Genomic DNA, 21,703 nt, shown 5'->3' on the forward strand with positions numbered 1-21,703 from the left:
ACCCGAGAGGTGCGCCACCATAGTCGTGTTGCAGGGGTGGTGACATCAACCCGCGGCGATGCATCTTGGGAGACACTGTTGGGCGAAATCATATGGACAAGGACGCATGCGGGTGTCATGCTTCTCCTTGGAGGTGTCTAGACCGCCGCCATCGGCATAGACGCACCACGCCGCGCCTAGGGCACTATGGCAAGACGACATTTATAATTCGTCGACTGGTTCACTAGTTCATTGTTCTTTTTTTTTTCATGATCTAAATTAATATATTTGCAATTTGTTTGAAAAAATATTTCATATTTGCAATTTGACACTGGCCATTAGCGTTTACAAAAAACAACAAAATCGTTAGGGATTAGTAGAAAATTCAGTGCTATCTTTTAGATAACAATAAAATAAAAGGAGGTCTCCACAATGTGTATATCAAAAAAGTCTTTCATCAATCATCAACACCCGGTATAAACATACGCCAGCACAACTCGCACACACCCCTAAGGCAGAATGCGCAAACGTCCGAAAGCATGCTAAACTTCATCATCACTTGAGTGCTCACTTTTGTTTCCACTCAACCCGTCATCTTCTTCTTCATCCTCGTCGGTGGCACTATCTTCATCATTGTTTTCGACAATCTTTTCAATCTCGGCGATGATTTTAGGATCAACAGGTGTGCCTTCTTCATCATCACGACCAAAAGTGTGAAATACCGGATCAACATTGTTCACTGTAAAAGTTGGCGCTATGATATCTTCTTGGTATGCATCTGTAGCATTGAGCTCACCCGTCTCTGATTCAGGAACATCATACAAATGTCTATGACTAAAAGTCTGTACCACTTTCCAGTCTTTTCCAAGATGCGTGTCCTCCATGTAAAACACTTGCTCTGCTTGATAAGCCAATATGAATGGATCCTTTTTGTACCTAAGAGCCTTATGATTCAGACTTTTGAAGTACCCATCATCTCTCAACCCGGTCGTCTTGCTTGTAATATCATACCAATCACAACGAAACAAATATACTGACCTGTCACCATGCTTGTTTTTCGAGTACATCAACTCAAGAACTTCCTTCAGAACACCATAGTACAGAATCTCTGCACCATTTTTTTCTACCTTTACCATGATGCCAGAATTTTGAGTTCTTCTCTTCCTCTCACGATCCAGAGTGTGATATCGAACACCATTCACGTTGCAGGCAGAGTACACCAGTAAACGCTTGTCTGGGCCACATGATAGCGAGTACAAATCCTCTGAAACATTCTTCTCTCCTATATTATGAATCTGTACATGATGGCCACACATCAAAATGATAAGGTTAATGCCGTCAGTAATGCAAGATGGATATAAGACACACAAAAACAAATAGCTTACATGCTTCTCAAACCACGTAGGGAATTCCTTCTTAAGTGTCTGCTCAATGTCAGCCACACCTTTCATTCGTAACTCTTCCCGGCAAACCCTACAACAACAAACATAAAATAAACACATCAAAATTCATTATCTCTACGAGCCAACCGCATAATATGCATAAAAAGATGGCAAGAATACTTACTCCATGTACTTGTCTACGTCAGGACAATTATTAAGCACGTACCAAACCATTTGGTCGTACTCAGTATCATAAAGGTTCAGTTTTGACGCACCAAGACCTTTTGCAGCCATTGAAAAAATTGCCAGTTCATCAGAAGAAACATTCCTCTTCCCATCTTTGTTCCTATCTTCTTTGTTAAATCTTGTCTCAATATTTGTTAGATATCTAGAGGAGTAGGACAAGCACTCATCCACAACATATGCCTCGGCAATTGACCCTTCTGGCTTTGCTCTGTTACGAACTGTTCCCTTTAGGTGCCCAAGCCTCCTTTCTATTGGATACATCCATCCATAATGAACAGGTCCCCTAAGAATTGCCTCTTCAGGAAGGTGAACAGCTAAATGAACCATGACATCAAAGAAGGCGGGTGGAAAAATCCTCTCAAGCTTGCTAAGAATTACAGGAATATACTCCTTCATCTGGCGAAGCACATCAACTCGAAGAGTTTTTGAGAATAATTGTCTTAAAAAATTACCAAGTTCAGCAATGGCCTCATATATGTCATTTCTCACAAGCCCTCTTAGTGCAGCTGGTATGACTTGCTGAAGTAGTATGTGACAATCATGGGTCTTCAACCCATGCACTTTATATGTTTCAAGATCCACACATCTTGCTAGATTAGCAGCATACCCATCTGGGAATTTCACATTAGCTAAATACTCGTAGAATCTTTTCTTGTTCTCCTTGGTGAGATTATACTCTGCCTTTTTCTTCACCATTCCGCCCTTTCCATCAGGTTTCAGATGCAGATCTTCCCTGATTCCTAACTTCTGCAAATCTATCCTGGCATTTGTTGTATCCTTATTCTTTCCCTCAATCTCGAGTAGGGTCCCAAGTATATTTTCACATATGTTCTTCTCGACGTGCATCACATCAATGTTGTATGCTAATTTTAGGTTTGACCAATATGGCAGATCATATAGGCTAACCTTCTGACTCCAATTTGGTTCATCTTTCAGAGTGCGCTTTCTCTTCTTATTGCCTGGATACTTCCCTGGTTTGAAATTCTTAACTTTCTCTAACTTCTCCAACACTTCGGCATTTGTGAACTTACGAGGTTTCTCTCGTTTCTCAACCGACCCGTTGAAATCCTTGCTTCTCCTAAAACGATGATTGGTGGGAAGAAATCTGCGATGCCCAACATACCCAATCTTTTTTTCCAAAGCCTCGGAGCAAGGGTTCTCATCACAGTGCACACATGCATAATAGCCTCTAGTGCTACGGCCTGATAGAGTGGCTAGTCCAGGGTAATCATGAATAGACCACAAGAACGCAGCATGCAAAGTAAATGTATCATCAATCAATGCATCATACGTTTCCACACCGGTTCCCCAAAGCTTCATCATATCTGCTATCAATGGCTGCATAAATACATGGAACTCCTTTCTTGGTGCTTTTTTTCCAGGAATAAGCAAAGACATCATGAAATTGGATTGGTCCATGCACATCCACGGCGGGAAGTTGTACGGGATGACAAAAACTGGCCACATACTATATGAGTTGCTCATGTTTCCAAAGGGGTTGAATCCATCCGTGGCAATGCCAAGCCTAAAGTTACGAGCATCTTTAGCAAACCAACCATGCTCTCTGTCAAAGTGCTTCCATGCTTCACCATCAACTGGGTGTCTCATAACACCTTTCTCGGCGACCCTCTTCTCCTTGTGCCACCTAGCATCTGCCGACTGTTCCTTTGACACAAAAAATCTTTGAAGCCTAGGGATTATAGGAAAGTACCTAAGAACCTTGTGGGGTATCTTTTTCCTTCCCTCCGCGTCTTTCCATCTTGATGTCCCGCACTCAGGACAATGTGTGTTGTTGGCATAGTTCCCCCAAAACAGTGCACAATCAAACTTGCATACATGAATAGTCTCGTAACCAAGCCCAACTTCACGAAGAACACTCTTAGCTGCTTCATATGACTTCGGTATATCAGCATGTGGAAACGCCGCACTGAACAACTCAAGAAACATACTGAATCCTCTGTTTGTGACCCGGTTGTATGACTTAACATGGAGGAGCTTAATGATAAAGGATAGTCGTGTGAACTCGTTGCATCCTTCGTACAGTTCTTTCTTGGCTTCCTCCATTAGCTTGCAATAGAGGTTTGGCTGATCCTCGCCTCGCCTTCCAGACCTAGCTAAATCATCTACCATATACGAAACATCATCTCGGTTGTCTTCATTAAAGTCATCGTCATCAGACGTGTATGCAACATCCTCCATCTCACCCCCTTCATCATCACTCAATGATTCACCATGAAAGATCCACCTCGTATATGTGTCAGACATACCAGTGCACTGTACGTGCTCCTCAACAACTGACTGGCTCTGAAGTTGCAGATTCAGGCAGTTTCGGCATGGGCATAGTACGTCTTGATTTTCAGGGAAATTTTGGCGAACAATATCCATAAACTCCTCAACACCTTTCAAGTACGATGTTGTGAAACGAGTTCCGTGTATCCAGCTTCGATCCATTGTCCTTCAAAAAATCAATTTACCCATGAGAAAAATATGCTTATACTATAACTAGCACACATGTGCCATATGAAAAATATTTACTTTTCGTAAACAATACAATATTGCTCGTATTTCCTACATTCGTAAAAACTGAAAACTAAAGACGTTGAGCAATACATTTTCAATATGTACATGAAACTATTATTTACCATGAAGTCTAGCAAGCATAATACTTTTTTAGTACATGTTAAACATCTCACCAAACTTTAATCTCCAAACTATAATTTGATTCCAACATTACGAAGTCCCAGAAGCTATAGAGATAATCACTGCATGCAGACTATCCAACCAAATTTTGCAACTTAAATACATGCAGAGTGCGACGGTTAATACAGTACAAAAAAAGGATAAATGCATGTAGAAATCATTCTCTGTCTCTTAATACGACGATCTGTTATACCAAACTGACCACTAGTATTGCAAATTTGGTCTGAACCGCACCAATAAGAATGATTGGTCCGTGTTGTATCACGACATGAACAGGTGATCGTAGGACCCCAACTATCGTTCTCAGTGACCCCAAAAATACTACATAAATGTTAATAATGGTCTAATGGGATTGTAACCCCCAAAATACTAAACAGTATAGGACTTATCAACTGCTTCACCCGAAAATACATAAATAATGGGCAGAATTAGCAGCAAAAGCCTGTCAAGAAGAAGCAGCAGGAGGGATCACGGCTCGGCTGCACATGAGCTACTTTAAACAGAGACTGCACATCTATAGAAATTCAGTTCGTTAAAACAAATCCATACTATATGCAGGCTGGCTTCTATACATACTATATGCAGGCTGGCTACTTGTACTTTGAGGAGCCTCATTACTGAAGAATTTTATTGGCTAAAGAGAAGGCTTAAGGAGGTTAGCATTTTGGCACAATTCTTCACGTGTTCTCTACAACCTACTGAATAGTAATCTACAACTACAAGGAACCAACCTGCTGAATGAACTACGATGTCAACCTACTTCAGCACTAATGATTGAAGACAAAAAGATGAATGGATAGATCAACTAAAGAGGAGCAGAATTCGCCAGATGAACTTACTTGCAGGCGAGTGATGACCGGCAACGGCGACGGAGTTCAGTCGATGCGACGGGTTGGGAGTTGACAGGGCAGCGAACCAATTCGCGGAGGCGACCTCTCCAGATGGCGAGCGACTCAAGCTGGCTGCGGCGGCGAGGCTAGTCTAGCCGGCTGCTGCGGCGGCGAGGCTAGTACAGTCGGAGGCGAGTCCAGCTGGCGGCGGCAGCGGCGGCGGCTAGTCCACACCGTCGGCGGCGGCAACGGCGGCGACAGCGGCAGCGGCGAGTCCAGGCGCTGGCGGCAGCTCGCTTGAGCGCCTATCCCCTGCCGTGCGCGTGTGAAGCGAACAGAGTGAAACGCCGCCGTCGGCTGGACTCGCCTCGGGCGACGACGATGGCGGCGCCGGCGACGGCGGCGAGGCGAGTCCAGGCGCCGGCGGCGGCTCGCTTGAGCGCCTATTCCCTGCCGTGCGCGTGTGAAGTGAATAGAGTGAAAGGAATACGCGAGTTAGGGTTAGTATTGGGCTTGTACTGGGCTGCCGTATCATGGACAATGAACAACACGTTTCGGTATTTTTTACCTTTTCTAAAAATAAAAAAAATGATACTCCGGCTATACCTGTTACACGGTCGTATCAGCCGTATCGGCGTATCGATGACGTACAGGACGACGATACGCATAATTTATACATATCGGTGCTCCGTATTAACAAATAATATTATGCGTACAAATTGTCATTGAGAACTTGCTTGCCAACTGGTAAGGCCTCGGTGCAAGGTCTTTGGTTCAATTTTTGCCTGTGCGCAAATTTTTATCCGTGACGAGGTGTCTTTTATCCCGTTGAGTATTTGAAGAAATAAAATGGTAAATTACTGACAAAGCGGATTTACAATTTTTATGATATATTTTTAAAATGTGTTTCTTTTTTGACATGTGGGTCCCACCTCCTCAGATCTTATGAGTAGACAATACGTGACAATATACTAGCATCACTGATTTGAATTCTTCTGTGACCCAGCCATGTCTGTCATGGAAACTACCAACACTGTCACAAAATATGGTAATGAGTGACGGTGATTATGTGGCCGTCATGGATTTGGCGGATTATGTGATGCTAGGTGCATAGCGTCACACATTATCATATTCGGTGACGTTACGAGTCACTGTCACGAGCTTTTTCGTCATAGTATATCAGATCTCTTGTAGTGTGCATTACCCTCAATAGCACATAACGGCATACGAAGGGGCCATTGTGATCGTGTAAGCTTTGATCCAGCTGCTCTTGATGGGGTCTTGCAGGATCCATATGTTGGTGGGAAAGGGGATGAAATCGGAGTTCGCTTTATTGAAGGAAGAAGGTGAGATACAAACAAAGGTAAGTGAAGAGCTGAGAGGAGCACGTAAGGATTCAGAGTCTCATAGAACACACATCACTCTCCTTTATCTACATCCACATTTATGGGCACACACGTGACCAATGGTCCCCACTCACATGGCTTACACACACAGCTGTCCACCACATGAGTGGGATGCAGGTGTGACACTGCCCTCTTCTTCAGAGAAAGCCTTCTCTTCAGGTTCTTCACGCGCGACAGTTGTTGCAGGATCCCCTTGTTCGTCCGTGTCTTGGTCGTGCTATATGATTGCCGAAGGAAAACATCGTCGAAGTGTGTCGTAGTCCTTCCAGGTGGTGCTTGAGGATGAAGAAGACCAGTGGATCCATAGTTGCACGATGGCGTTGTTGTCCCGCTTGACCATGCGCCGCTCCAGAATCTCCACGGGCTCGATGTCGCTAGTCGCCAAATCCGAGGGCGCGGTAGCTCGGTGAAGACATGCGCGTAGTTGGGCGTGAACGACTTCAATTGAGAGACATGGAAGACGTTGTGGATGCGGCTGTCCGGAGGTAGCTTGAGCTTGTAGGCGAGGGCGCCGATCTTGTCTTGAATCTTGAAAGGTCCATAGAACTTGTAGGCGAGCTTGGCACATGGCCAGTTGATGACGGAGGATTGCGCGTAGGGCTGTAGCTTGAGGAGCATGGAGTCACCCACCTAGAAGCTGCGCTCTGTGCGATGGTGGTCCGCCTGCTTCTTGAAACGGCCGTGGGCGCATTGAATTTGCTCTCGTAGGTGCGTAGTGTTCGCGCCCCAATCCCAGTGCTCGGCGTCGAGGGTGGGCTCCGTCGTGTCGTCCCAGAGAGCCATGGCCCCGAGATTTGGCTCGACGCTGTAGAGGGTCTTGGATGGTGTACAATTGATGGTGGAATGGAAGTACAAATTGTACCAGAATTCCACCGTTGGGAGCCAGTGATGCCAGCGTTGAGGTGTGTCCTGGATGGAGCAACGTAGGTACATCTCCAAACATTGATTGACGCGCTCGCTCTGCCCGTCTGTCTGTGGATGGTAGGCTATCGAGTAGAGGATCTTGGTGTCGGCCTTGGTGAACATCTCGGGCCAGAGCGCGCTTGTGAAGACGCGATCGCGGTCGGAGACGATGGACTTGAGAATGTCGTGGAGCTTGACGATGTTATCCCAAAATGCGTGCGCCACCTGTGCGGCGCTGAATGGGTGTCGCAGGGGGATGAAGTGCGCGAAATTGGTGAGGCAATCGAGGACAACCATGATAGAGTCGTATCCTTAGGACTTGGGCAAGCCCTCCACGAAGTCCATCGCCAGGTCTTGCCACGGTGCTACTGGACTGGCAGGGATGCGAGCAAGCCCGCTGGTCGACGAAGCTCTTGTTTGGCGTCTTGGCAGATGGCGCATTGCTTGATGTAGGCGTCGGCATCCACTTTCATTCTTGTCCACAAAAATAGCTTTTTGAGGCGTTAGTAAGTTGCCATGGTACCTGAATGTCCGCCGGCGATGTTGTCATGGAGTGCGCTGATAAGCTTAGTGCGAAGAACTGCATTGTTTCCAATCCAAAGATGGTTCTGCTTGTGGATGAGGCCCTTGTGCAGGTCGAATCCATTGTCGTCGGGGTTGTGGATGGTGAGGCGAGACAACAGCTCATGTGCATCGGCGTCCGTGGCGTAAGAATTGGCCACCTCCTGTACCCAGACTGGTTGGTATAGGGAAAGAGTGCTCAGGTCCAACGACGTGCCCATGCGCGACAGGGCGTCAGCTGCCCCATTGCCGACGCCACGACGATACTGGAACTTCAAATAGAGTCCCATCAGTTTGACATTGCCTTGCGCTCCAGATCTGTCTCCAATTGCTGACCCCCCAGGTTACACAAGCTTTTGTGATCCGTGAAAATGGTGAAATGCCCACGCTGTAGATAGGCGCGCCATTTGTCTACCGCCATCATCACTGCGAGAATTTCCTTCTCATAAGCGGTCAACTTCTGGTTGCGAACCCCAAGTGCCTTGCTGAAGTAGGCCACTAGATGGCCATGTTGCACGAGCACTACTCCAATGCCCGTGTCGCAAGCGTCGGTCTTAATGTTGAAGGGCTTGTGAAAGTCGTGCAGTGAGAGGACTGGTGCGCTAGCCAGGATGTGCTTGAGGAGCTCAAAGGCGGCTTGTGCTTGATCATTCCACTTTAACCCTTTTTTGTCAGGAGCACGGTTAATGGTTTGGCGATGATGCCGTATCGCGTCATGAATTTGCGATAATGGCATGTGAGGCAAAGGAAGCCGTGCAACTCGGTTGCAGTGGAGGGTGTAGGCCAGCTGAGCATGGCTTGAGTCTCTCGATCGGTTGCCACGCCAGCGCTGGAGATGACATGCCCCAGGTAGTCAATGCTCTCCGTGGCGAAGGAGCACTTGGAGAGATTGGCGCAAAGCTGATGCTGATGGAGAAGCTCAAAGACTGCACGCAGGTGCTCTTCGTGTTCTTCCAATGTCTCGCTGAAGATCAAAATGTCATCGAGGAAGATGATGACGAAGCAACATACGTGCTTGTAGAAAATCTAATTCATCAAGTACTGGAATATGGCCGACACATTTGTGAGGCCGAACGACATGACACGCCATTGGAAGTGCCCATGGTGCGTCTTGAAGGCTGTCTTTTCTTCTTCACCTGCGCGCATGCGAATCTGATGGTAGCCGGCGCATAAGTCAAGCTTGGTGAAGTACTTCGCATTGGCTAGCTCGTCGAGTAAGTCGTCCATGATGGGTAGGGGGAAACGGTTCTTCACGATGAGGTCGTTGAGGCGGCTATAGTCGACGCGAAACCGCGATGAGCAGTCTTTCTTCTTTACCAAGAGGACCAGAGCCACAAAGGGACTCATAGTGTGCTCAATCACCCCGACTCGAGCATATCTTGCACTTGGCGCTCGATTTTGTCTTTCTGCAACAGTGAGTAGCGATACGTCCTTGTGTTCGCTGGTTGTGTGCCCTGGACCAAGGTGATCGCGTGATCATACTACCGGTGCGGGATAAGTGTCTTGGGTTGTTTGAACACATTGATGTACTCCTCGCGGACTCGTTTGATGGTTGCGGGAAGCTTGTCGGGTGGCTTCGCTTGGCGTGGTTGTGTTTCAATCAGCGCCATGTACCAGATTTCTTTCCCCGCATGCCATTTATTCAACTGGTTGGGCTCCAGCAGCTCGAGCGCGTTCACTGCCTTTTGTTAACTCGTTGCAGTGTCACTGTTTTTCCCGGATGGTCGAGCGTCAGAGTCATGTTGAGCCAGTGGTAGGTCATGGGGCTGAATTGTTCAAGCTAGTCCATGCCCAATACTCCCTCGTAGGCTCCGAGCTCGAGCAGGCACATGTTGGTGATGAACGTGTGCCCTTATAACCACCATTGGACGCCTGGAACGAGCTTGTCGCAGACGAGCCGTTCACCATTTGCCACCCGGACCTCGACCGGCGGCATCTAAGCTGGTTCGGTTGCGATCCGTTGCATGAAGGACGCCGAGATGAAGCAGTGTGTGTTGCCTGAATCCACTAGCAGCAACATGACTTGGTTGCCGACCAGCGCGTGGAGACGAATTGTGCGCGCGCATCGCCCGAGGACACTTCGTGCGTCGAAAGCATGCAACATTCTTGATCCGATGCGGTTGGAGGAAGTTCATCCAACAGTTCAAAGGTATGTATCGCGTCGTCGGTGAGGACCTCACCGTGGTCCCACACATGGATGGTAAGCAGTTGTGTAGGTTACTTGCAGTGGTGCTCCCGAGAGTACCAGTCACCGCACTTGAAACAAAGGCCATGCACGCGCCGATGATCGTGCAGTTGCCGCTCGCGCGCTAACTCCTCGTTCGCCGCAGCCGGCGAGGGGCGCCCTGCATGCGCTCTCGAAGGGGTGCTGGAGGTGGAATTGGCCGGCCGGTAGGGTGTGGTCTTTGGCGTGGGCGAGGCATGTCCATCTCCTCCTCTTGAATCCTAGTGAGGGGCGCCCTATAAGCGCACCGCCGCTCGCAGATCATCGCGAAGGCCGAGCAGAAACTAAGTGACAATTTTTTTTTGGGCTCAATGAACCATCCAACACCAGTAGCTGGTACATGTGGCCCTAGAATTCCACGCGATAATCAGCCACTGTGTCGGTTTGGCGCAGCTGCAGCAGCTTGTGCATATCCAACTCAAACTCGTTGGGGCCAAACTCCTCCTTGATGGCGGTGGAGAACTCCGGCCAATTGAGCGCGCGATGTGCTTGATGAAATGCTTGCAGCTAATGCATTGCGTGACCCTCGATGTAGAGTGACGCCGCGGTCACCCAGCTGTGCGGCAGCACGTGGTACAACTCGAAGTAGGTCTTGCACCGATCGATCCATAGGTAAGGCGTTGAGCCGTCGAACTTAGGGAAGTCGTGCTTGGGCGGCTTGACCATGTAGGTGTCCCGGTGCTCTTCCTGGTAGGCTTTTTGCTGGGAGGGCGGCTGCGCCGCCCCCAAGAGTGACGCGGCCGGGGCGCATCTCGATAAGGGGTGGCCCAGCGTTGGCCAGGCGCACGAACGGCTGCTCCGGTGGAGGAGCGGTGTATGCTTGCGGGTGGTGGCGCGGAGACAGTGGGTCTGTCGATTTAGACTGGTCGTGGTGCTGGCGCACCTCGTCGACGTCGGACTGCGTGAGATCCACCTGCTTGTGCAGATGGGTCAGATCACTAGAGACCTTCTTGTTGAAGGTGAGTTGGGCTTCCACGTGCTTGTCGGCGGCGAGATGACCTGCCTCCACCCGCTTGAGCAGCAATTCATGCAGCGTCTTGATTTCTCCTGAGGTTTCAGACATGGCGGTGAGTATGTGGTGGGTCTGGGCTGATGGTTTGGACAGGGGCATTGTCGCCTCGCTCCAAATCAGATTAACCCTGTTGGTGATTTTGCGTCGGTCATCGAAGTGAGCCCGCACCCGCAGTGGTATCGAGAGGATATGAGATCGACGAGCCGGAAACGAAATTGGGTAGGGGGATCGAACCAGGCTCAGAATACGAGTTTGTAACGACCCGCTGATCCAGAGGATCGATGCAAGGGGAAAAGGGGATGAGACCGGAGTTCACTTTATTGAAGGAAGAAGGTGAGATATAGAGAAAGGTAGGTGAGGGGCAGGTGATGATTCAAAGTCCCATACAACACACATGACTCTACTCTGTCTACACCCATACTTATAGGCACACACCCGACCAATGACCCCCATTCATATGGCTTACACACGTACAGCTGTCCACGGCATCAGTGGGCCTATTAAGTATTTTAGCTGGCTCTTGGGTTTTGCAATAAGCTACCTAGATTCCACTCTTTGTGGAACCATGCTATCAGGTTTTTGCCTTATACTACTATTTATTTGTGAAATGGGATACGATCAGATAGTGGACATCCTGAACTGTGCCGAACTCACTACCTTTTCACTATTTGATCTTTGACAATTTATTGTTTCATCATGGAACTCCGTTCAAAAGAATTATTTATAGTCTCCATATATACATTTTGATGGTGACCTAAAAAAGTACTCCCTCCACAAGCTGGTCTCTTCCGTGTCTATTGACTGTGGTTGTAATAAGAATAGGTATTATATGTTGTACTTGGAACAATGTTTGTCACAACGAAGGAAAGATCATAAGATTTTTTGGCATGAAAATGCCGACGTTTATCATCCTTGCTAATAATGGGTGCATGTTTAGGTGCATTTAGTATACTAGTCGTGAACCCGTGCATTCGCACGGGCTGGTGTTTTCTCTGTGGTTTTTACGATGACTAAATCCTATTGGTTTCACTGCAATATGTGCAACATCTTCTCCTGTCAAACAACACTACGATAGTGTGCGGGATGGAAAACAAATGAATTGAATGCTAAATATTTGTTTTGATTGTATGATCAAGTACCGAAACTAAATATGTTCGATTGGAATATAGAATTAAAAATGGGGAAAATAGTAGTGAAATAGATGTAAGATTTTAAAATGTGGTGACATAGTATAATAAGCATGTGTGATTCTATTAATTCAACTTCATGAAATTTATGACTTTGTGTTAATAGGAAATACTAAATGGCCAAGCTACACTAATGAAATCTCATACTAAACCTACAATCTTGGCAATGTGATAATTTTGAGATATAAATCCGCTACTTTGAATTCAGACTATATTGTACTTTTCTTTATACATTATATTTTCTGATATTAAATAGTTGAATTCTTGATAATCTAGACGCACATAAGCTAACCGACATTTTCACATATAATCTTAGGCATCGTAAATTGAACCTAAAGCATGGGCAGATACTATATCTTGATTAGACAAAAAATTGTGATAATATAAGAATAGCCATAATATAAGCATACTTTATTCTATTCGTACAGCTTTAGGAAATCTACTCCACTGTATATTAGGAAATACTAAACCATCAACTCTAAGCCACTAAATAAATCTCAAACTACTCCTTGCAATGTATTCAACTCATAATATAACGGAGCTGTCATGTTACATGTACTTTGGACTTGTTACCTAAACATTGTCTTTTCATATTATAAAATAGTTTGATTATTGAAGGATTACACACAAAAACAGATATTTATGCGTCATGATTACAGAAAAATGCCCTGGGTCCAATAATGGCCCTAAGGTCATTCAGAAATAAGGTCTAAATCAAACATTTGTGCAGAGATTAGTTTTATCGGACTAACTTAATACATACTAACATAACCATGACTTGTTCCCAAATAATAAATTAATATCATAAGTATATGGACCATATGAATTAGTAGGTTACTAAAGGAATAGTGTGGGTCTAGACATCTCCAAGCATACAGAAAATAGATGTTGGTAGTTGGAGCATTGAATGTAGAGAATATATGCCGGCCATGCATTGTACTTCGTTCGTTTCTAAATATAAGTCTTTTTAGCTATTTTATTAAAGGACTACATACGGAAATAAATAAATAAATCTATACTCTAAAGTATATCTATATACGGACAAACTTGGCCTTGCATCGCATTACATTGAGAATTACCAGTAAGGATAATGATTAAGGACAACGATGAACAAATCGGGAGTCATCAGTTGCTAGCTACTCCCTTAGTTCTTAAATATAAATATTTTTAAAATTTTCATTAAGGCTACAAACGGAGAAATATGAGTGAATCTATACTTTAAATATGTCTCTATACATCCGTATGTAGTCCCTCGTAGAATCTATAAAAGACTTATATTTAAGAACGGAAAGAGTATATCTTTACCCCGTGCATCTGCAAGAAATTTCTTGACCTCGTACTACGTGATATTGCGGGAGCGCATACGATTTCATCTCAACATCCACGTTCTTGATGCCACGATTGCTCCTGTTGTTGTAGCCTATGGGAATGGATATTTCTTCTTCCCTTTATTTGGCCGCAAGACCTGCCACATTAGATAGATCGATTGATGAGAAAGATACCATGACCGCTGTTCCATGAGAGGGTTTTATGAAAGTGGACTATTACAAATATCTACGTAATTAGACTCCGTGACAATCTGAAGAATCAATCTGCATGGTGCCTCCTTTTGTTAAAAAAGGATTTATACGTTGTTGGCTTTCTTCCATTGACTTTATTGACCCTGAGCTTGCAACCACATCCCAGAAATTTCTATGATTGTATTTTGTGCTTTCCTTGGCCTGGAAACCTAGGGTTCTAGTGCACACAGGGATAAGAGATGAGACAGACGACAAAGAGAATAAGACCAAACCCATGCTGTAAAACAAATTCACCATACCAGTGATGCATGATGGCAGAAAATTAAAGAGGAAAATGATTAAAGCAGATGGAGAACTCCTAAATTTATCATTAGCACGTGTATAGAGTATAGAGTTGTATAGATTGAACCTGCATGATGGCATAGCTTCACATGTGGAGGGCGGAGCCGGTGGCCGGATCCTCGATCTGGTTGACACACGTCCTCAGGGCTTCCCATCATCTAGTATTCTGATCATGGCAGGCTCATCCATATCCGGCAAAGATCAGAGAGCTTTTCTCATGAGCTATGCATGTACGTGATCAAGGCTGCTTATTAGCAGTAGTTGACAAATCTGGCTCATACGATGTGGGGACGGTCTCGCTGCTGGCAGGGCTTGACTTGCTAGATCAAGAGTTCTTTTTCTTTTGCTGATCCACAGGAAGGAGAGAGTCGTGAGAGATATTGGGATCTAGACTTGACTCGTAAGATCGAGAGTTCTTTTTTTTAAACTGAGGTGGAGACTTGGAAGAGAGGCATAATGCGTGTTCCCATCTCCAGATCTCGTCTAAATTATAATTTCTAGGGAATTTCATGTGATATCGAGAGTTTCTTTTTTAATTGAACTGGAGTCGTGGAAGATTTGTTGGAGAGGCAAAACGAATGTTACCATCTTTAGATCTTCTCTTAGTAATTTCTAATTAATCACTAATTAATATGTTTATTTCTATGGAGTTATCGGAAGATCTAGACCGTAATAACTCGGTCCCACCAGATAAACGGCTCTTAATTTTTAATTAACGTGGGAATTTTTTAAGAATACCTAATTAGTATAAGTATAGATTACACTCCCTATTCTTTGGTTTTGCCACTAATGCTGGTCATGAAAGGTGATTCTGGCACGACGAGTACGCGTGATGCATAGGCATAAGATTTTGTTCACAGTAAATATATTAAATATTATTTTCCAAACTAATTGGCCACTACTGAAGATGGAAAATACCAAGGCAAACATCGAGAGTGTAACTATCGTTCGTTCCTCAATAATAGCCCAACAGTTCATTGTGAGCTTTTAGCATTTCATGCCTGAGAGAGCAATTTTTACATTGTTTAAGCCTAGTGCTTAATTAAACTATACGGGACACTAGGCTGTCTTGTGAACAGTATTTTAGGTTTTGTTGCATCTGGTTCATGTCTGGCCTTGAGTCTCTTGACACCACTTTTATCAGTATTTTAGGTTAAATCTGAACCCACTCGCCGACCATTCAGTCTTTCGAGTAATGCTAATCAGTATTCTGCTCCATTCTACTCCCTCCGTTCCTAAATATAAGTCTTTTTAGAGGTTCAACTAATGAACTACATACGGATGTATATAGACATACTTTGAAGTATAGATTCATTTATTTTGCTCTGTATGTATACACCTAGTGAAATGTCTTAAAAGACTTATATTTAGGTACGGAGGGAGTACATCAGCTTGTAAGCCGGCTGGCAGGACTTAGCTAGTTTATTTCCCCGACATCGGTCCAACGGTAAAAAGCAGTCAAGATACTGTCACATACTGCATATTTATACTACACTCCGTATGTGCGTGATCAGTGCCAACGGGCAGCTTACTTAGGTGAGCACATGTGCTGACTGTCGATCTTTTGTCCAAGTGTGAGATTAGAGTCTGCTAAGAACGCAAATTACGCTAGATCTGGCCTCGGGGGTTGCACGGAATATACACTGTCCACCTACTACGTACGCACGGCTGTTGTATCTATGAGTGCATAGATGAATTCACACTCAGTTTCCATTAGCTCGCACTGATCCACTCCTCCAAGCTCCAGCCATGCAGGTGGTGACGGGGGCCATGGGCGCCCTCATCCCCAAGCTCTTCCAGCTCCTCAACGAGGAGTACAACCTGCAGAAGGGTGTGAAGCAAGACGTCGAGTTCCTCACCAAAGAGCTTCCGAGCATGCACGAAGCTCTGCGCAAGGTGGCGGATGTGCCGCGGGACCAGCTTGATAGGCAGGTGAAGATCTGGGCCGACGAGGTCAGGGAGCTGTCATACGTCATGGAGGATGTGGTTGACAGCTTCCTGGCAAGTGTCCAAGGCTCCCAGCCCGCCGCCAACTCACATAAGCTCAAGGAGCTACTGAAGAAGATGGGGAACCTGCTCCCCAGGGGAAAGACTCGTCGTAAGATTGCGAAGAAGATTAAAGGCATCAAGATCCAAGTTAAGGAGGTGGCCGATAGGCGTGACAGGTACGGGGTCAACAATGCGGTTGCTAATCTAGCTGCAGCCCCAACTCCCGTTGACCCTCGTCTGTTGGCTCTGTTCAAAGAGCAGAAAGAGCTTGTTGGCATCGATGCCGCAAGGGACGAGATAACAAAGAAGCTCACAGATGGGGATGGGGATGTGGCCAACCAACAATTGAAGATTCTGTCCATTTTTGGAATTGGGGGACTTGGCAAAACAACTGTTGCCAAAGTAGTGCATCAGAAGCTTCAAGCAAAATTCATGCTCAAGGCTTTTGTTTCGGTGGGTCGCAAGCCCGATGTGAAGAAAGTTCTCAGGGACATTTTTCTTGAGCTTGACAAGGAAGGCTACAGGAAATCCAATGCACAAGCGCTGGATGAAAAGCAGCTCATAGTAGAACTCCAAGAATTACTTGAGAATAAGAGGTACACACCAACCACCTATTACTGTAGTTTATTTTATCTCGGATAGTAACTTCAAGTTTGTATGCATTGACATTCAGAAAATATAGTCCAACGCCACAACTAATAACTATTGACCACCCAAAATATGATCGAATTGAGGGGGCAAATGAAAACATGTTGACATGGATGTCACCCAAATTAATTACCAAAAATATTGTTGTTCATCTTTTTGTTAGTGCATCTGTAGTCATGAGTATATTGAAGACACGAATTAGGAGCAACTGGTTTACTGTCTTTGAGTTGTGTTTTGAGTACAATTTGGATAGTAGGTGTTGGTTCTAATGTATATGTTAGATTACAAAGTACCCTTTTGTCTTAATCTTTTCATGTTTGTATCATCTGGGCCTTGAATGGTGACATCCAACTTTTAATGCTCAAATACTTATAAAATATGTAGACTCAACATGAGTTTGAACTGAGATTTAGAAACTGAATTTGATATCGCAAGAGATATTAATTGTTTATTTCATGTTGCACTGCCCTTTTTATTATTTATATTGAAATTAAATTAACCAGAACTAGAGTTCCAGACAGTAAGATGACATTGGTAAACTAATGCATGACAATATATATTTATCTTGTAGTCGTACCGTATATGTAAATCGTTGTAGACAGAGTAGTACTGCAAATTTTTTATGATATCGAGATGACCACAATATCTTTTTAAACACATGTATTGTGCACAAGTTTTAATTACTAATTTCATTCCTATGGTGCTTTGATGTGGATAGGTACTTTATTGTTACTAGAAAATAACGCATCATGCGACGACTTTTGAAAACAAAAAATTGAAGCGTTTTCTTTACTTATGGGTGGCATAGTGAGTAATTTATGTCAACTTTGGGGGCAATTTTAATGACAGTGAACGGACAAAAACACTATGTGCTTTATTATTAGGTAAAGATTGATGATATATCAAAAAAGCTTTCGCCCCGCTTTATATATAAATCAACCATCATCAACAACCCGGTACAAACGCACGCCACCACAACACACACAAATCTCCAAGGTAGGATACATAGGACCTAGCATAGCAACACCACTCACTGCAAGAGCAACCGGGGTCCTCAACCGTGAACGCCACCGCGAAGAGATGAAGCCGCATATGACGAATCATGAGCTCCAAGGCGGCGCATTCAGGAAGGTTATGACACCGGAGCGCCGCCACCGTCCGAACCGAGGATCAGAGTTTCCCTTGGAGCAACGTGACGGGAAATGAGAGCCGCGACGACGCCTTCAAGAAGGGAACGAGCTTTGGTCCGTCGAAGATGGAACAAGTTTTCACCCCGGTCAATACTCACCGCCATTGAACGCCACACTCCGGCTACCATGCCGCCTATACGGCCATGGCCACCGGACAGCACCGAGCCACGGGCTCTTCCCATGAGCACCGAGCTACCACCACCAGACCCACTACCCCGCGATCCAAGACCTTGACACCACCTCACCCGAGGCCCAACACTACCCCAACCAAAGAGACGAGCGGAAAGGCCCAGCCTTTCGCACCCCTCGACGGCCCCTAGCACCGAGATCCAATAGACCGGCCAAAACTGGCGTTCATCGACCCGTCCTGTAACACCGGGCGCAAGATGAGGTCGGTCCTGCTGCACCGGGTACGAGACGAGCTCGGTCCTCCTATACCTGGTGCGAGATGAGTGATGGACCGCAGTTGGGAGACGGCCAACCCTTTAAGGGAAGTAGCGCCCAGATGGCGAGGAGATGGATCGAAGGCCGACCAGCCGGAGAAGCAACCACTGCTAGCTGCCACCCCCAGCACCACTAGTGAGGGCACGATACCCAGCCGAGTGCAGTTACCCAACCGATCCGCGCCACTCGCGCCCCTAGCAAGGTGACCCTAATAACAACGCCACACTTCAGAAAGCGTGTTTTATCCAAGCAAGAATAGGAAGGAAATTTTTTTATGGTCTCGATATGGCCGCAATATCTTTTAAAATACATTTATTCATAAGTTTTAATTACTAATTTCATTCCTATGGTGTGGCTGGTTTGCTGATGTGGATAGCTTGAATGTTAAGATAAATTACTTAGTGGGCATGAATCTCTTAGGTATATAGGATACATGTATTCATAAGTTTTAATTACTAATTTCATTCCTATGGTGCTCTGTTGTGGATAGGTACTTTATTGTTATTGATGATATATGGGATGTAGAAGCATGGAAAATAATCAGTTGTGCTTTGAAGGATAGTAACTGTGGAAGTAAAATAATCACAACTACTCGCAGTTTGGAAGTTGCCAGAAAGTCCGGTGAGGCTTACCAGCTAAAGCCACTTTCTCCCGACAGCTCTGAAAATTTGTTGTATATGAGATTGTATGGTGGTAAAAGCAAATGCCCTTTTGATCATCCGCTTGAGATGTCTGAAAAGATTTTACAAAGATGCGGTGGTGTACCACTAGCTATCCTTACAATAGCTAGTTTGTTAGAGGGTAAAGCGAGAGAGGATTGGTCTAAGGTTTATGACTCAATTGGTTTTGGGCACGGAAAAAACCATGATGTAGACAATACAAGAAAGATACTGCTATTTAGCTATTATGATCTACCCTATTATCTGAGACCTTGTTTATTGTATCTAAGCATATATCCAGAAGACTACACAATCGGAAAAGAAACTTTGATCTGGAAGTGGGTAGGTGAAGGTTTTATCGAGGAGGAACAGGGGATAGGGCAATATGAGATTGGAGAGAGATACTTCAATGAGCTGGTGAACAGAAGTATGATACAACCCATCAGGGGCAGTTACTGCTCTTATTTCGTGACTGGTTGTCGTGTCCATGATTTGGTGCTTGATATGATATGTCTATTGTCAAATGAAGAGAATTTTGTTAGGATATGGGATATTAATGATCAAAGGATATCTTGCCAAAGTGATGATCGTAGGTTAGCTATCCAAAAGAGAGTCTTAGAGCAGGATGACTCTCTGGCTAACATGTGCACCCCACAATTGAGGTCATTCAGTGCCATCGAATGTGGTATTCATGTGCTGCCAGCACTTTCAAGTTTTGGAGCTTTGCGTGTCCTAGATATGCAAGATTGTAGTTTTACTAGTGATGTCAGTTATCATCTGGACCATCTTGGGAGTTTAATCCATTTGAGGTACCTGGGATTGCGGAGCATTCCAATAGATAAGCTACCACAAGAAATAGGGAATTTGAAGTTTTTGCAGACACTGGACTTGATGGATACCGGAATAAAAGAATTGCCACACAGTTTTGGTCTGCTAAGGCAACTCAAGTGCTTGCATTTTGAAGTCAATGAAGGAACAGTTGGGATGCATATGCTCGGGAACCTAACATCATTGGAAGATCTACGGTTGACATTTAAAACTTGGCCTCCTGAGTTTGTAGCAGAGCTGGGCAAGCTGACGATGCTGAGGAATCTCAACCTTTTCTCTTTTCTTGGACGACTCTTGGATGTTAGCCAGATGAAAGCACTGGTGAAGTCTCTTGTCAAACTGCAAAAGATCGAAGTTTTGGGCATCAACTTTACTTGTCATGTGAGTATTGGACACCAAGACTGGGAAGGTTATGTACCACCTCAACAGCTGCGTGAACTCAGCCTACTAACGGCGAGCGACAGGTTGCCGGCGTGGATAAACCCGTCACTTATCCCGAACATCACCAGTTTATGGTTCACGGTGGAGGAGGTGAAGGCGCGGGATATGGAGATCCTTGGGAGTTTCCCAGAGCTCATTACTCTAGGGATGACAGGTCAAGGGTTGAGCAACTCGCAGGACTTTCTCCCAGATGCCGTTGGGGAGTTATTCCCCAAGTTGAGGTACTTTTATACACCTGTACCACTGAGATTTCTGCGGGGAGCGATGCCGAGCCTTGAATCCCTTGAGTATGCTTATCTCCGAGTGCAGAAGTTGAAGCGTGACAGCAGCTTTGTGTTTGAGTTTAGTAGCTGGGAAAACCTCCATTCACTCCAGAAAGTGAAAGCTTATATCGAACCTCGTTCAGCTCAAGAGAACAAGGATGAAGCTGTGGTTGCACTGGAGCTCGCAGCCAACCAACATCCCAACTGTCCTAACCTTACAGTCCAAAATTATAAGTAGATTGTAAGTACATGCATACTTCTAGCTGAGTTTAAGTACAGTTTTCAGCTTCAACTATTATCTGTAGGCATCTCCCCCTCGATTGATCTTTGCTTCAACTATTATTTGTTTGCAATTGCACCTGCAGCTGATGAATGGCGGGCACCAAGAGCTTCTACCACTACTTAATCGATGCACCTGGATTTTTTTTCCTTTTTTTTCTACCAAGCTCTGGGATTGTAATAAGCTACCTTTCATTCCTTACACGACAATGCTATCAGGTTTTCTTCCCATGGTTCAGCAAAAACAGATGGGAGCAGTGGGTTTCCTGATAGTGCTCAAAATTCATTACCCCTTTCCCTTTTGCTACTTGACAGTTCTGTTGTAACGGATCTCGGTAGGGGAAATTTACTTGTCATTCCCAAGAGTACATTTCGTTATTTCTTGCCAGCTGATTTCACCATTTTATCAATTATATCCTGTTGATGCAACTAGAGTACAGCTATTAAAGTTCCTTGCAAATATTGAAGTTGTCACAATGGTGAGACGTGAGAACGTCAGAAATGTTTTAAATAACATCCTTGCCAATATGTGCATGTTTCTAGTGTGTTTAGTTCGTTTCCCAGCAGTCTACTGCAGTTTGTATCCACATATTTGCTGCTTCTTTTTTCGAGAAGTGGATCACCTCGACCTCTGCATCATTTAGAGTTCTGCACATCTGCGAAGATGACT

At 45.1% G+C, this 21,703-nt stretch overlaps 1 protein-coding gene across 1 annotated transcript; it reads left to right on the forward strand.

Moving 5' to 3' along the window:
• The first annotated feature begins 15,889 nt into the window (after positions 1–15,889).
• On the forward strand, positions 15,890–21,493 carry LOC123442735 (disease resistance protein Pik-2-like). Its single transcript, XM_045118863.1, has 3 exons — positions 15,890–16,877; positions 19,054–20,995; positions 21,120–21,493. Exons 1-2 carry the CDS (start codon positions 16,042–16,044, stop codon positions 20,990–20,992), a joined length of 2,775 nt encoding a protein of 924 aa, XP_044974798.1. The 5' UTR covers positions 15,890–16,041; the 3' UTR covers positions 20,993–20,995; positions 21,120–21,493.
• Positions 21,494–21,703: the final 210 nt, after the last annotated feature.

The sequence above is a fragment of the Hordeum vulgare genome, chromosome 3H (assembly GCF_904849725.1).
Source record: "Hordeum vulgare subsp. vulgare chromosome 3H, MorexV3_pseudomolecules_assembly, whole genome shotgun sequence".
NCBI lineage: Eukaryota > Viridiplantae > Streptophyta > Magnoliopsida > Poales > Poaceae > Hordeum > Hordeum vulgare.

Coding starts and splice junctions, on each gene's coding strand:
- LOC123442735 (XM_045118863.1), top strand. CDS start 16,042: ATGCAGGTGGTGACGGGGGCCATGGGCGCCCTCATCCCCAAGCTCTTC. Junction 16,878..19,053: donor GAATTACTTGAGAATAAGAG/GTACACACCAAC, acceptor TGTTGTGGATAG/GTACTTTATTGTTATTGATG.